The sequence below is a fragment of the Esox lucius genome, chromosome 6 (assembly GCF_011004845.1).
Source record: "Esox lucius isolate fEsoLuc1 chromosome 6, fEsoLuc1.pri, whole genome shotgun sequence".
Taxonomy (NCBI): domain Eukaryota; kingdom Metazoa; phylum Chordata; class Actinopteri; order Esociformes; family Esocidae; genus Esox; species Esox lucius.
The window spans coordinates 16,347,824-16,363,767 of record NC_047574.1 but is presented as its reverse complement, the minus strand read 5'-3'; the positions used below and the strand labels follow the sequence as shown (position 1 = coordinate 16,363,767).

The window sequence follows — 15,944 nt, the reverse complement described above, 5'->3', positions numbered from 1 at the left end:
CCCGTCAGTACTAATTTCTATCAGTGCATGTCCCCCTGTGATTACTGTATGGCAACTGCAGCCAGACAGGGAAAGGGGCAGAGCTGAGTGAGAGGGAATCAGATTGAGTGAAACAGAAAGAGGGAGTTAGTGGAGGTTATCCAGCCCAGGTCCATAATTCAGTTATCAGAGTCCAAACACATTTGGAAGACAAAGACACAGTCATCTGGAGGAATACAGAGACACAAGAAACGATGATGACCCAGATAGAGACAACATTACATTATGATAACGGATTCATTGATGATGAGGAGGACTACATGTTGCAGGAGGATGAGTGGGACAGGGACTTGTTGCTGGACCCCGCCTGGGAGAAACAGCAAAGGAAGGTAAGTAGATATCACATCTCACCTGGAAAAACAGTAATGATTCGGTTTTTTTTCTGCTGTACTTTAAACACAGGTAGCTGAATACCTGTGGAATTGATGCATAAGCACGCTTAAAAGTTTTTTCCCATATCAGCTCTGGTCATCTCCACATTGGGAATGATGTTCCATAAAAATGATTTGGCTATTAAAAATGACCCCATTATTTCAATTGGTTGTGATTGAACTAGTGGTGGCTAAAGTTTGGCAAAGTTTGATATGGCTGGACCATTGATTAGAGTTTATTTTGATCCATTGACTACTTGTGAAGTGAAGAACCGTCTAATATCAAGTTCTCCTTTAATGATGAATGAATGTTTAAACAAATGTACTTTACACAATGAAGGACTGGAAACTCAAATGACAGCAAAATAACATTTGTTAGCATTTATCAATTGAGCGTTATGCGATTCACGTTAGCTCAGACTCCTAAGCTTTACTCCTGGTTCCTGGTATTTGTTTCCGCTGGAGCTGAGGGTCTGTCATGGCTCCAGTTGACAGGGACCGATGTGGTGGGTAGCCCTACCAGCTAAAAATAGCAAAATGAGCAGCTCTCAAGACTTGTCATACCACTGATAGGCCTACGGGTGGAATGCAAACTGTCAACAGATGCTTCTAACTCACAATGACGTCCTTGGGATTAGAATGGATGCTATATCTAATTTTAACCTAGAGACTAAAAGGCATTATAGTGGGTTAATCCATTGTACTATGTGTGGAATTCTTTTGTCTATTGAAACCAATAAATACAGCACCAAGCATCTTAAAATAGATCCCCAACTCAGTATCAGTCATCTGCTCTCAAACTAAAGGTTATGTCTTTTTTCAAAAATTCCTACCTGACCTACAGGACCTGTCCCTTAATATTGGTTTTTACAATGCAAAACAGATATTTTTCAGGTACATGCTAAAGACTGGGCTGCCATAATACTTATAGTAGCCTGATCCTCTCCACATCTCTTCCAAAATTCCTTCCTTTCTAGGCAGTTTTTCCCAGCCACTGTGAATTTTAACAAGACACCCAGCTAATGTGAAGCATTTCGACTCAATGAGGCACAGTCAGTGTTAGGTTTGTGCCACACATAGCACTTACAGTTTAAGCAAAAAAAAAGCTCATCATGTGATTATCTGTTTTTTTACCTGATGTTAAGAAATACGCACTCCAGAAAAAAATATGTGTGGAACACATTGATGTGCTCTCCCCTCAATGAATTATTTATGCAGTGTGAATATTCAATCTTCAGTGAATATTTTTGTAATTTATGTGGAAATGTGGAAACAAATTTCTCCATTCACCAGAGAGATTTGGTTCCCAACATTAACCAAAAAGAGCTGTTTGTTTGCGAACGACACATCACTAATAGGGTAATGTGAAAGATGGGAGAGTGAGCTTTTCCATAGTGCCAGTAAACCCTCAGCCTTTTTGCCCGAGAGTGGCGATTTGTTATACACAGTTTTGCTACAGTTATTTTTATTTCTGGTTAGTATTTTATTACTTTTTTTATAGCAGCTCAGTACTAATTTAACATGCTACTTGACATGTCTAGTCAAAATAAAATAAAAATGTAGCTCTGGTAATACTGGGCGAACCACATGAATGATGTGTTTTGAATGATGTTAGCTAGAGTCAAGTTTTTTGGGAATGTTCTTCGTCATGTTTGCACTGAAACCTTTTTAAAACATTCAAGAAAAAGTTCAAAAGTTTCTGTGCAGTGAGGAACAGGGAAGTAACACGTTAACACTGTAAAGTATTCTTACCTCAATGGCTGGGTGGTCGACATTGGACTTGATTCATTAATATATTTAGCTCTGATCGTCAGGGCTGTTGTGGGGGGGGCATCTTTAGCTATGGCAGATCGGGATGGCCTGCCATGTTTTACCCACAGGGCAGCAGTTCAATGTCACATACACTCTGGTCTCATTTGTCATGTGGAATGCAGCCTTTAGTCCAAAGCATCTAATGTTCTTAATTTAGACAGGCGTCCCACCGGGCAGCCTCTCTAGGCGGGTGGCATTCATCCACAGCACTCAGGCTATGCACTGTAAGAATGTAAGGTTCTTAGGGGCCTGAGGGTCACTCTGCCAGACATGCTGTGCGGAGGGGAATGGTTGGAGAACACAGCTTGCCACTGAAGCATGCGAACATTCTCAGGGTTCACACACAACACAAATAAATGCTGGAAGCGGACTGTCAGATCACATTCCTGGTTGAGTTTGATCCAGTGATGCCTGCTTGGAAGGGATGTAAAATGTATCCCATCAAATATACTCATGGTCATTCCCTGTTTGTGACACGTACTGTACATGCAATGACGCGTTTATGTGATTGAATTAAGGCCATTAGCCTCTGTCCTTTCAGGATTCACATGTCTGGAAGGCCTAGGGCGGTAGTTAACGCTTCAAGTACTTTTGGATTCTTTGGAAATCAGTTAAAGATGCAGAATATTCTCTTTAACCACTAGTTGTAAAAATGTCGCTGTTGAGCCAAAGAAAACTCCATAACATTTCTGCCTCATCAAAACCACTTGCTTTCAAACATGGAATTTCATGGCTAATTGATGTACGATTGTTTTTCTATTTATAGATTATACATATAAAAACAATACATCCACAAACAACATATTACTCATCCAGTCCAAAATCCAGTTAAAATATTTTGTTAATTGCAAATGTTTCAGACCACACCTTTAATATTTTAGTAAAAGTGCCTATTTGCAAAAACATGTGAGAGAATAATGGACTGTATTCATGTGATATATTCCTATCATCATGATACTCAGCTAAAAGTATTTCTAATGGGTGTCTTATCATTAGGGTCATAAGTGCACACTCAGTTTAACACCTTAGATAATCTGGAATGTGACCTCAAGTCTGCTCACAGCATTCCTCTGAACAGTGATCATCAACAGTAGGTTCTGTTTAATAGTGACTTAAATGTAAAAATAGCATTTCAGTTGTTGGCTCTCATGTTGGGTGAAAGGATGACGTACTTTAAAACCAAAGGGTTTGCAAATAGGTTAATCTCAGTATGTGACACTTTCTAAAGGTTATCACAATTTATGGCCTCAGGCCAGAAGTATTACTAAGCAGCATGGCTATAGTATGTTTACAACCAGGCTATAAACTAAGCTACCTTCATGAAGTATGCATGACAAGCATCCCTAAATGAAACAGATACATGAGCCTTCCAATTGTTCATGGAAAATGGACCGTAGTTTAAATGTTTTGGAAGATATAATCTTTGATAAACAAAACCCTTGATGGAAAATTCTCCCATGGTTCTCTGATGAGCTCACAGGTATCATTAATGCTCAACCTCTTATTTAAAGTAACTGCATCAAAGTTTTATGAAATATCCTTTTCTTGGTAGACCTTTACAGCTTGGTGCAACTCCCACCTGAGGAAAGCAGGAACACAGATTGAAAACATAGAAGATGACTTCAGGAATGGCCTCAAACTCATGCTTCTTTTGGAAGTTATTTCAGGTACTGTTTCTTGATAATTCTGTATAGTTGATGGTTAAATATATTCAGTGGTTGCTGGTCATCACCAATAGAGTTTAGTACTATCTCGCCTTTCCTCCAGGGGAGAGGCTACCCAAGCCAGACAGAGGGAAAATGCGTTTTCACAAGATTGCCAATGTCAACAAAGCCTTAGACTTCATCACAAGCAAAGGAGTAAAACTGGTCTCTATTGGAGCTGAAGGTAATCTTTCATCCAGGGAGTGTAAATTGCTCAGACACCCAGCCAGACATCCTACTGTTAATTATGTGATGGTTTCATATTTTATTTTTAAGAAATTGTGGATGGTAACGTTAAGATGACTCTTGGAATGATTTGGACTATCATCCTCCGCTTTGCCATCCAGGACATCTCTGTAGAAGGTAAGGTATAACAAAATGGCACACTTAGAAATGAAACATAGCATTGTTACTAATGTGTATTTAGGTAACTTCCAGCATATTGATTCCCAGTGTTCCCATTGGTCTTCCTTGAGAAAAGATTATCTTTGCTGACTTCTTGGTTTAATGATACAAAAATGTCATTTTATATTGCTGTTGGAGAATTATTTCTCTTCCCTCTCAGAAACATCTGCAAAAGAAGGCCTTCTCTTATGGTGCCAGAGAAAGACTGCCCCCTACAGAAATGTTAATGTCCAGAACTTTCATGTTAGGTGAGAATGTTTTTTACTTTTTCTGTTTCAATAAATGTGAACAGTATAAACAAATTCTGTTCTAATAAGTTTGAAATAAGTCATAGGAAAGTCAAATCCTGCACACACTATAGCTCCTTTGGACCAATGTTAGTGACCTCTGCTTTGCTCAATTATCATGCTACTCTGACTTCTGACCTGGTTCTTCGTTGCCTGTTGGTGAAGCTGGAAGGATGGATTGGCCTTCTGTGCCCTGATTCACAGACACAGACCTGACCTCATCGACTACGCTAAGCTCAACAAGGTCTCTAGTGTGGTCCCAAATACTAACGATAACGGTGTCCATTTGCTCCGACATACTAACAAAGAACCATTCCCTATGACCAGAATATTAACTCTATAATCTTTTCTCACTCACCAAAACCTTTCAGGAAACCCGTTTTCACTTACTGAAGCCTCTTAGACCATGCCATGCTGTGTCGGACACACTTACGTTGAAAAAATATTTTAGAAATGGGTGGGACACCGGCAATGCAACACATCAACCCACAAAAACACCTTCTAAAGCAATACGAAGTTGCCGTCACAGTCTTCTATTTTAATAAAATGAAGCATAAATAGTGAGTTTTTCTTGAAATTTTAAATCCTATAGAATTACCATTGAAAACAAACCTCAAAGGAGGCGTGATGAGATGTGGGAGGTCTTGCAAGACTGGACTCACTGTAATAATGTAGGCAGATATGTTACAGCTTTTTTAGCATGCATCTACAGTATGTTTCATACCCCAACTATGCCATACCTTAAATACATACCCAGTATGCCTTTGATTTAATTCTTAATTTTCACAATATGTTTTACTCTTCATGACAATACACAATAAGTTATTATTTAAAACAAATCCTAATTTTTAGGTCTAGCTTAACCCTAATACAGTTTCCAAAAATGGCTTGGTTTTCAGTCCATGTTTAATGTACCATAACACGTCACAATTTAAAACAGCTTCAATTTACATACTTGCATTCCTGGATTAAGAAAATGAAGGGAACTTGTTAAAATAACTAAAATTGTGTAGTTCACTTAGTTTTGCGTTAGTACCAGATTAGCATTATGAGTAATAATGACTATTCAATGTCTTTGATTTACAATATGTTTTTGATAGACATGCCTTGGGATTAACATTGGCAGGGTGGCTTAACGTAAAATTATAAAGTTGATGGACTGTACATATAGAAGCAGATATAAAATAGTTAATTATCTTATACTCACCTAATCTCTCTTTCCCTGATATGTTAATTCACTTACTTGCATGCTCACCTGGCTTACCACTGTGTAAAGGTGGAAGGACGGACTAGCTTTTTGTGCTCAGAAACACAAACAAAGGCAATACCTAATCATCTGTCACAACCGGAAGGTGTCATACGTGTAGGTACAAAAGTGGTTGAACTCGACTGTCATTAGAATTGTGTGTGCAATTGTAGTAGTAGGTTCTAGGCTCACCACTTAAATGGTAGATTGGGTCTACATTCTCTAAAACCACCCAGGATTAGTTATTTGGTGATCACTTTGAACGTAGGAATAGCTTCATTTGCACTGATAAGCTAAAACATTATGACCAACATTATGACCAATATGCTGTTGATTTTCCACGTGTTGCCAAAACAGCGCAAACCCGCCAAGGCATGTCCTGTGTTATCTGGCACCATCACAGAGATGCTGAATCAAATGAAGATCTGGGGAATTTGGAGGCCAGGGAAACACCTTGAACTCTTCATAATGTTCCTCAAACCATTCCTGAACAATGTGTGCCACAGTAGACATTCTGTTGGTTCAGACCAGACAGGATAGCCTTCATTGCTCTCACGCATTGATGAGCCTTCAGCGCCAAACACCCTGAGGCCGTTTCAGAGATGCCTTGGCCATAACAATTTGGCCCTTGTCAAAGTAATTTAGGCCTTTACTCTGCCCATTTCTCCTTCATTCAACATGTTGACAAATGAGAACTGATAGTTCGCTTACTGTCTTATCTACCCAGACCTTGACATGTGCCCTTTGTCAGGAGATGATCAACGTTATTCAATTCACCTGTGAGTGGTCATAATGGTTTGGCTCATCAGTGTTGTAACGATCCTGGCCGAATGGGATCGTTCCGGTCCTTGTTTGAGTTTCGGTTCCTTGCTGGTTTGTGTCATGTCCTTATTTGGAATTCCTGTCCATGTTAGTTGATTGTGTCGTTCCTGTCCATGTCGTTCACCTGTGTTGAGCCCTCACCTGTTTCTGTTCTCCTCATGTATTTAGTTCAGTCCTTTTCTCCCAGTCCTGGTTCTAGTCCAGTCCTCTGCCTCCATCCCTAAAATGTGAGAAGTGTATGTATAATGTTCAGGTGTAGTGCATAGACGTATTCTAGAATGTGTGTTTTGAAATAAGACTAGGCTACAGTTCAGAATACTCCGGTTTGGAACCTGTGAGCTTCATAGTAGTCAGTCATATTTCCATCTCAAAACAAAGTAAAGCATGCCGTTCTGGTTGTCGCAGGTGCCTGAACTGTCTTGGTTGTGTCTCTGAATAGACAGACAAATGTGAGTCACATCCCAGGAGAGCCCTGGCTTTACCTCAGCTGTGGCTGTCAGATAGCTCTGGCTGGGAACGCTCTATAAAGGGCAATCAATCTATTCACTGTTAGGAAATAGACAGAAAAATGTATATATCTAGGGGTCCTAAACTTCATATAAAGCCTGAGGCTTAAGGTTTTAGTATAGGTCTCCTTCCCATTTCTCTTTTACGTATACACACACACACCCTTGCAGACTCGCAACTACACATACAAATACACACACTAACAAACACACAGAATCACTTACACGTGTGCACGCACACACACATACAGACACACACACACACCTATATGACCCCCTCCAACAATCCCACACATGCATTGAGCCCAGACAGACCCTGTCAGCTGTCATGTCTGGCTCCAGGTGAGCAGGCTCTGTAAGCCCTGAGTGCCTGAGGAAATGGCTTAGTGCGTGGAACAGGCCTATGGGCATCTGTCCATCCACAATCTCTGCAGCTGCCACTGTCCTGTTAGCCTTTGTCCTCTGCCAGAGTCAGTGGAACAGACATAGAATGGAACAAGCAGCGTGAGGCTTATCCTTCCCCTAAACACACTGACTCGCCCCTAACCCCAGAAGTGAGGACATATTGTCCATCGCTGTTTGGTCAGTTCATCACTATGTGCTAGCCAGTTTGTGAACCTGTTTATAATGCTGGTCCCTATGAAAATGCTTACTTTCAGTCTCAGTAAAGAAGTGTTAAGGTGGCCAAAGCTTTCTGTGGTTGAAATACAGTTCAGACATTCTATGATATCATCTTCTAGGATGATCCTATGGGAAACCTGAACCTGGCCTTTGAAATAGCTGAGAAGCACCTGGATATTCCCAAGATGCTGGACGCAGAAGGTAATGTCTTAAGGAAACAGAATGATGGTGGGTTTCAGACTATGGGTTTGGTTTCAGAATTGCCAGGAGGATTGTAGTTGCATACAGGTGTACCAGGTTTCACCAGACATTACATAGGCACAGCCAGCCCAGAGGTCAGGATTGTTATGATGTATACGTCCACGCATTTGCAGTGGAACAGAAGGTGAGGACACATTAATGCTCCGGTCCTAGTGTCCATAGGACCTGGTAAAGTTGTACATTCTTGTCTAAAGCTATTGGATTGACCACCCCGAGAGAAGCCCTGATCTAAAACATCAAGGTGTGGAAGGTGCACTGCTCCTTCCTCTCTCCATTCCGTGTCTTCCTCCTGTTCATCTTTTACCTTCTTCTGTCTCCCCCTTCGCCTGTAGATATCATCAACACCCCCAAGCCTGATGAGAGAGCTATCATGACCTACGTGTCCTGCTTTTATCACGCCTTTGCTGGAGCTGAGCAGGTATAGGAACTTGCCTCGTGAACCGTTTGAATTCATTTTGTGAATGAAATGCTACCACTCTTATGTCAATCATTCAAATTCACATGTTCATCCAATTAAAGTTTAAGTTTCTTCATTGCCCCTCACTACCAAACTACTGTAAACTGAATCTGTCCACGTGTCAAGACTGCATGTCGTTTGAGATTATGCATACTTTGTTATTGGTGAACTGGTAAATTGTTTGATATTGACATTAGCATTAAAAAATTATGCAGGCAAGTGTAATTCATGTGCCCGATGATATTAATATGCACATTAGGCCATGGCAACAAGGATCCCCCCCCCCCATCTCAGCTCTCAACCACCTACCCCTTGTCTTTTTTCCTCCTCCCCGTTTCATAGGCTGAGACAGCGGCCAACAGGATCTGTAAAGTGTTGGGTGTGAACCAGGAGAATGAAAAACTTATGGAGGAATATGAAAGGCTGGCAAGCGAGGTAAAGCTGTTATACTGGTGGAATGGCTTTCCAAAAGAACTGCCTCATTATGTTTTTTGATCTGCACCGAAATGAAGCTGATGGTGATAGACAATATTTATTTAGGCTTTTTTGTTTCATGTTCTAAAGATATGATGATGATTGACAGTCATTGACAGTCATGTGGTTCATGATGTGCAGTGAGATCAATGGTTGCTTAGATAGATCACCAATGTGGCACTAAAATGATGATGTGGCACTAAAATGATGATATGTGGCACTAAAAACCAATATGGCCAATATGAGTAGCACCTTTGACTCAGTCACAGTGTTTTAAACAATCTAGCCTAGCACATTTCAGAATGCAAAGAGGCAGTTGCTTAGAAATTACAGCAAATCTCTTGAGTTATTTTCTCTTAACAGTTCATCTTCAAGTTTAAAAAATTGTATTTACATGTTTGAGCTTCAAATGTTTATTATTTATGGTATCAACAGTTTATATCGCAACTGATAGTGATGGAGCTATTCACATATTTTACAAAATCGATAATGAACCAGCTATTCTCATGTTCATTCACTAGTGACTGACTAAAGATGGGGCGTTTGGCCTATCTCCACTGAAATATATAAGTATATACTTCTGGTCTGGATGAACGCTAATGGAGGTGCATATTAACATCAATTTTATTACGTTATTTATCAGGTTCTAGCAGTGTCACCTCATGCTACCTGAATTTAACTCAGAGTAAGGGACTTTCTTAGTATTACAGATGTGTAGATCTGTAATAACAACACATGAACCCCAAATCTGTAGCTTTTGTCATCCCTTGTGTTTTTAATAGCTATTGGAGTGGATCCGGAAGACCACCCCATGGCTGGAGAACAGGACTCCAGAGAAGACCATGGTTGAAATGCAAAGGAAACTGGAGGATTTCAGGGACTACCGCCGCATGCACAAGCCCCCCAAGGTGCAGGAAAAGTGCCAGCTCGAGATCAGCTTCAACACCCTGCAGACCAAGCTGCGCATCAGCAACCGGCCGGCCTTTATGCCCTCTGAGGGAAAGATGGTGTCTGTAAGTGTAAACACACAGCATATAGTGATAAATCATACCAAACGGATGGAAGAAAAGCTACCAGCCAAAGTAAAGTAGCTGTAAATACAGCTATGAAAGGTGTGAATTACAGGGCAGCAGGGCTTAGTACCCCTGGAATGAGACCTGAGCCTCCCAAATGCAATCATGGCTTAACTGCCGTGATTCAAGGGTGATAAGCACATGATCATTCCCAAAATGCAGCAGCATTCCCCAATCCAATTGATCACAAGGTCAAGCAGAGGTGTGTTCGGTAGCCTACGTTTAGGTTCCACAATGCTGTCAGTCAATTACATTAATTAATCAATACATTTACTTAATTCTTGCACCAAGAGATTAAAAGTTAAAGGTTAAACACACTACTCCAATTAATGAGTAACTCTGGAAAATTGTGTCAGTAATCAATAAATAAAATTTAAAAGATCAAGTTTTACCCTACTTGCATTATTTTCTGGTTTGGAGTCAGAGAACAAATATATATCATGTCTCTAAAAAAGCTATTTATTTGGATATGTACTGATTTTGCTGCATTACTTATTTTATGCTGGATGTGTGTCTGTCTCTGTTGGCTGCAGGACATAGCCAGTGCCTGGCAGGGACTGGAGGGGGCAGAAAAAGGCTACGAGGAGTGGCTTCTGACAGAGATTCGCAGGCTGGAACGACTGGATCACCTGGCTGAAAAGTTTCGTCAGAAAGCCACCACCCATGAGACCTGGGCTAATGGTTGGTCTCGGCTTTTACTGTCTGTCTGTGTCTGTCTGTGTCTGTGTGTGTGTCGGTCTGTGTCTGTCTGTGTGTTTGTCAATCTGTGTCTGTCTGTGTCTGTGTGAGTCGGTCTGCATCTGTCCGTGTCTGTGTGTATGTCGGCCTGTGTCGGTCTGTGTGTCGGTCTGTGTCGGTGTGTGTGTCGGCCTGTGTCTGTCTGTGTCTATGTGTGTCGGTCTGTGTCTATGTGTGTCGGTCTGTGTCTGTGTGTGTGTCGGTCTGTGTCGGTCTGTGTCGGTGTGTGTGTGTCGGTCTGTGTCAGTCTGTGTCTATGTGTGTGTCGGCCTGTGTCGGTCTGTGTCTGTGTCGGGCTGTGTCGGTTTATGTCAGTGTCTGTGGAGTGTTTACTTATTTATATGGTATATCTAGAGTTAAAACATTTAGCTTTAAATTATTTTAGGTTAGTCACTGGGATAATTTCTGAGTAAATCTTCAACATTTGTTTTTGTTATTTTATGGTACGTTCACGTGCCTCTCTTTCTTGCTGTCTTGCTTTTCCTCACTGTGACCAGGGAAAGAGCTGATTCTCTCTCTGAAGGACTATGAAACGGCCAGCCTGACTGAGGTACGGGCGTTGTTAAGGAAACACGATGCGTTTGAGAGCGACCTGGCTGCTCATCAGGACAGGGTGGAACAGATTGCTGCCATTGCCCAGGAGCTCAAGTATGGATCCTTCCACTAACCCTTCTCCTAACTGTCTTCCTAATCATCCTTAAAATCATTGCATTCACTACAACCAGTATTCCATTTACAGTCATACAATACTTTAGATTTACTTCCCGTGGTCTTGTGCAGTGAGCTGGACTATCACGAGGTGGCGGCTGTCAACCAGAGATGTCAGAGCATCTGTGACCTGTGGGATCAACTTGGTACACTGACCCAAAAGAGGAGAGAGGCTCTGGAGGCGAGTAACATTTTGAACATACTATTCTCTTCTAAACTACACTGGGATCATGAAGCAAACACTGTACAGTTTGGTAGTCTGAAAATACTGGCACTTACTGGCACTTATGACATCAAATATGTCACAACCCAAAACCAGGTCCAGGTTAAGAGAGACTTGCATGAGCTTCTGTCAACCCACTATCCATGCCCAAAAGATAGAGGTCTAATCCACATATATCACAGGGGTGATTTGGGTAATTTCACTGGGATGCAGCTTGGTATAAGGAATTAAGATGAATGAAATGAGATGACTGACAATGTATGATTTTTTTTTTTCTAGAGGACAGAGAAGCTGCTGGAAACTATTGATCAGTTGTTCCTTGAGTTTGCCAAAAGATCAGCGCCTTTCAACAACTGGATGGAAGGGGCTATGGAGGATCTACAGGACATGTTTATTGTACACACTATTGAGGAGGTCCAGGTATGCAACACCACCTGTTACCATATAATCAGTTGGCTGTAGTTACAAATGTTATGGCTATGGCTAAGTTTCATACAGTGTCCATCAATTGCTACATTATTGTAAGTATAAGCCAAAACTACAACTTCTATCTTTACACCCGAAGAGCCTGATCTCTGCACATGAGCAGTTCAAGGCAACACTCCCAGAGGCCGATGGAGAGAGACAGGCAATACTAGGGATCCAAAACGAGGTGCAGAAAATCTCTCAGAGCTACAGCATCAAGGCTAATCTGATCAACCCTTACAGCACAATCACCACAGAGGAGCTTCTTGCAAAGTGGGACAAGGTGCAACCTTTTTACATTGCCTAAAGAAAGTCTACACCAACTAAAACTGTTTTTCACACTGTTTTTTAAAACTGTTTTTTTGTCAAGTCAGGGCCAAACTGACAGAATTTGGAGTGCTTAGTGCTTGTTTTTGTGAAACACATTTGGACTATCCAACGAAGTGAACCTACAGAAACTGCAATGATGTGTGTCCATACTATTTAACACAGTGGGAAGACAGTTAACATGACGTGTGATTTTGAAGCTCGGGTATGCCAGTTCAGGCTTGCTACTGCAAGGGGGATGGAGATTTAGCTTTCTGCATGTACGGTATGCATTGTTGCTATGCTGTTTACCAGGTGAAGAAGCTGGTTCCTCAGAGAGAAGGTTCCCTTCAGGAGGAACTAGCCCGGCAACATGCTAACGAGAGGCTGAGACGGCAGTTTGCTGCTCAGGCTAACCTCATTGGACCCTGGATACAGACAAGAATGGAGGTCAGTTTTAATTAATCATAATTCATTATTTTACCCACAGACCACTGACTGAAACCTAATGGTCTGGGGGTAACTTTGGAACTGGAACAAAATCTAACTTCCTCATTTATGTGGTTCTGACAGGAGATTGGGCGCTGCTCCCTGGAGGTGGGTGGTACCCTGGAGGACCAGATGACCCAGCTGAAGCAGTTTGAGCATGTTATCGTCACCTACAAGCCCAACGTCGACAAGCTGGAAGGAGACCACCAGCTCATCCAGGAGTCCTTGATTTTTGATAACAAGCACACCAACTACACCATGGAGGTACAGTACTGTGGAGCACCACTGCAGGACATTTTCTACATGCAGTTTATGTTCTGTAGATTTGGTTGTGGCCATAATAATCAAAGTGCATTATTGGGATATTGTTTGGACAGTTGATTCATTTGTGTGTATTTCCATCTTTGTGTGTGTGTGTTATCGATGTGGAAACAGCACATCCGTGTGGGCTGGGAGCTCCTTCTCACAACCATTGCCCGAACCATCAATGAGATTGAGACCCAGATCTTGACCCGTGATGCCAAGGGCATCAGCCAAGAACAGATGCATGAGTTCCGCTCTTCTTTCAACCACTTTGACCGGGTACAGTGCTCTCTTCACACCCTCCAATAACAGTAGTCTGATTCAAACAACAAGATTCAACTCGATTTTTAAATAGCATTATACTGAAAATTAGAAATAACAATAAATCATTGAACCTTAACCCTAATGTGTGGCTTAATCTTTATAATAACCCTTATTATGATAACTAAACCCTAACCTGGAAATCAGGTTCTCTCCTACTGACATCTAATCCTTCCTCATCCCTGAATGACCTCCTGTTGATGACCTAGGCTTCCATCAATATGTTGAGCTCTAAGTAATGTACTGCCGCATTACAATTTTGGTGTCCTCAGGTTGGTCTGGGATGACTTAATTTAGAAATGATTCATAATGTCTTGTCTGGCTTTCTCTCTGTCCCCTGGTGCCACTGTGTGTCACTGTTCATCTGTCTGTCTGGTTGTGTGTGTGTCTCCATGTTGTTGTGTTTCCACTGCTCTACCATCCACCTCTTCATGTTCTCCCTCCTCCTCTTCATCCCATTGCCTCGCTGTGTGGCGACCCACTCCCGACCTCCTTCCAATGACACCTGACCTCCGTCTACAGAAGAAACATGGGGCTATGGACACTGATGACTTTAGGGCTTGTCTGATCTCTATGGGTTATGATTTGGTAAGGGCCGCAATGCTCATACAAAACGACAGTATGTTAACGTTTCATTTTAGGTCGGAAGGTTAAATTAAATTAAATGAATCAACCACAAAGTTATTAGTTCTCTTTTACCTGATTTCTCATTCTCTCTGTGACTGTCTGATAGGGTGAGGTGGAATTTGCCCGCATCATGATGATGGTTGACCCCAGTGCCACTGGCATGGTGTCCTTCCAATCCTTTATTGATTTTATGACCCGAGAAACGGCTGATACAGACACCGCTGATCAGGTCGTGGCCTCCTTCAGGATCCTGGCTGCTGATAAGGTATGTATATGTGTGAGTCAGACACTGATCAAGACCGAACTTGCATATCATTCTGAGATTCTGAAAATGTGCAAGAGCAGACCTCCCTAAATGATCCCCTGTTATCTCTCCTCTCCCCGTTCTCCCACCTCCACAGCCCTACATCCTGGTTGAGGAGCTGAGGAGGGAGCTTCCCCCGGAGCAGGCTGAGTACTGCATCTTGAGGATGCCCCCTTACAGGGGCCCAGGGGGGCTCCCAGGGGCACTGGACTACACCGCTTTCTCCACTGCCCTATATGGAGAGAGTGACCTCTAACACTGCCAGATTACCTTTAAACCCAAGCCGACACCTCTGGATGAAATCCCCCAAATCAAACACATTGTAGACTAAGTTAGCTATGTTCATTTCACATTAGGTATATGAACGTTATTGTACATGTACCTGTTATGTGTGGCACAACAGATTCCCTCATATGAGTTCTGTGGTTAATGTTAAAAGATAGCTTTTGTTAAGTACATTTACTTGTAAGCTATAGGTGTTTGTCATCATTCAACAGTGTTTCTTTGCTGATTACAGTAATAGCAGCAGTTATCTAGCTAGAACAGACAAATGTCAGACTAATAGTCAACATTGCTTGTGAATCTCTTTCAGTGGCTTAGTGGGAACTACGTCATGAGTTCGGATTTGGAATGAGACAAACGGTTAATGATTATTTACATTTTGGTATATCTGTTTGCTCATTTTGGAGATTTGATCTGAAATATTTTAGCTATAGCTAAAATTGAATGAATCTAAGTACGCTATTACATGAATCTTGAATGAATCTAAGTAAGTAATCTAAGTAAGCTATTACACAATCTAAGGGGGAACAAAAGGTGTCTGATTAAGGCTGATGAATGCATACTTTGTAATTTTGAGCAATGATCCAATAAACAAATTTTTCTTGATTATCATTCAGGCCTTTTCTTGACATATTAAATCAAACCTTCACCATGCCAGCCTGCTCTTGATTTCCATTCATTTAAATTAGCCATGAATCTGGAATCTGAACTGTGCTGAGACCAACTTGACTGACAGCCTCACTGTTTGGTATGGCAACTGCTCTGCCGTTAATTACAGGTGCTATATAGACGTCTCTGAACACCTCTATCCTAAGTGGCTACCTGGACCGGGATTTACTTCTTTTTCACTACTCATTTGCAATAATTATATGTACAAACACTGGACCTTACGATGAGATTACATTTCACCTTCTACATCATTTAGTACATGCTCTAATCCAGAGTGTTTTGCAATTGCGAGTGTACACATTTCACAGGCTATCCATTGACAATGAACACACAGCCCTGCCATTACACTCCTATTGAAGACATATGACAAAGTGAAAAAGAAAAACCGGGACTACAGATGTCAACTAGTTTTCAGTAAACTCTACTTATTTT

General features: G+C 41.5%; 1 protein-coding gene across 1 annotated transcript; it reads left to right on the top strand.

Annotated features, from left to right (window-relative positions):
- Positions 1 to 233: 233 nt before the first annotated feature.
- Positions 234 to 15,455, top strand: actn2b (actinin, alpha 2b). The gene is made up of 21 exons (XM_010869905.5): positions 234 to 368; positions 3,775 to 3,889; positions 3,990 to 4,109; positions 4,202 to 4,288; positions 4,491 to 4,578; positions 4,783 to 4,861; positions 7,932 to 8,013; positions 8,406 to 8,491; positions 8,873 to 8,965; positions 9,787 to 10,017; positions 10,611 to 10,758; positions 11,313 to 11,463; positions 11,596 to 11,704; positions 12,026 to 12,166; positions 12,312 to 12,494; positions 12,833 to 12,967; positions 13,091 to 13,270; positions 13,442 to 13,588; positions 14,153 to 14,218; positions 14,364 to 14,522; positions 14,659 to 15,455. The coding sequence occupies exons 1-21, from the start codon at positions 234 to 236 to the stop codon at positions 14,815 to 14,817; spliced, it is 2,694 nt and encodes an 897-aa protein (XP_010868207.1). The 3' UTR covers positions 14,818 to 15,455.
- Positions 15,456 to 15,944: the final 489 nt, after the last annotated feature.

Excerpts from the sequence above, each read along its gene's own strand:
- actn2b (XM_010869905.5), top strand. The coding sequence starts at position 234 with ATGATGACCCAGATAGAGACAACATTACATTATGATAACGGATTCATT. Across the intron at positions 4,579-4,782 it reads GTCCAGAACTTTCATGTTAG|CTGGAAGGATGGATTGGCCT; the intron begins GTGAGAATGTTT and ends CTGTTGGTGAAG. Across the intron at positions 14,219-14,363 it reads TCTCTATGGGTTATGATTTG|GGTGAGGTGGAATTTGCCCG; the intron begins GTAAGGGCCGCA and ends ACTGTCTGATAG.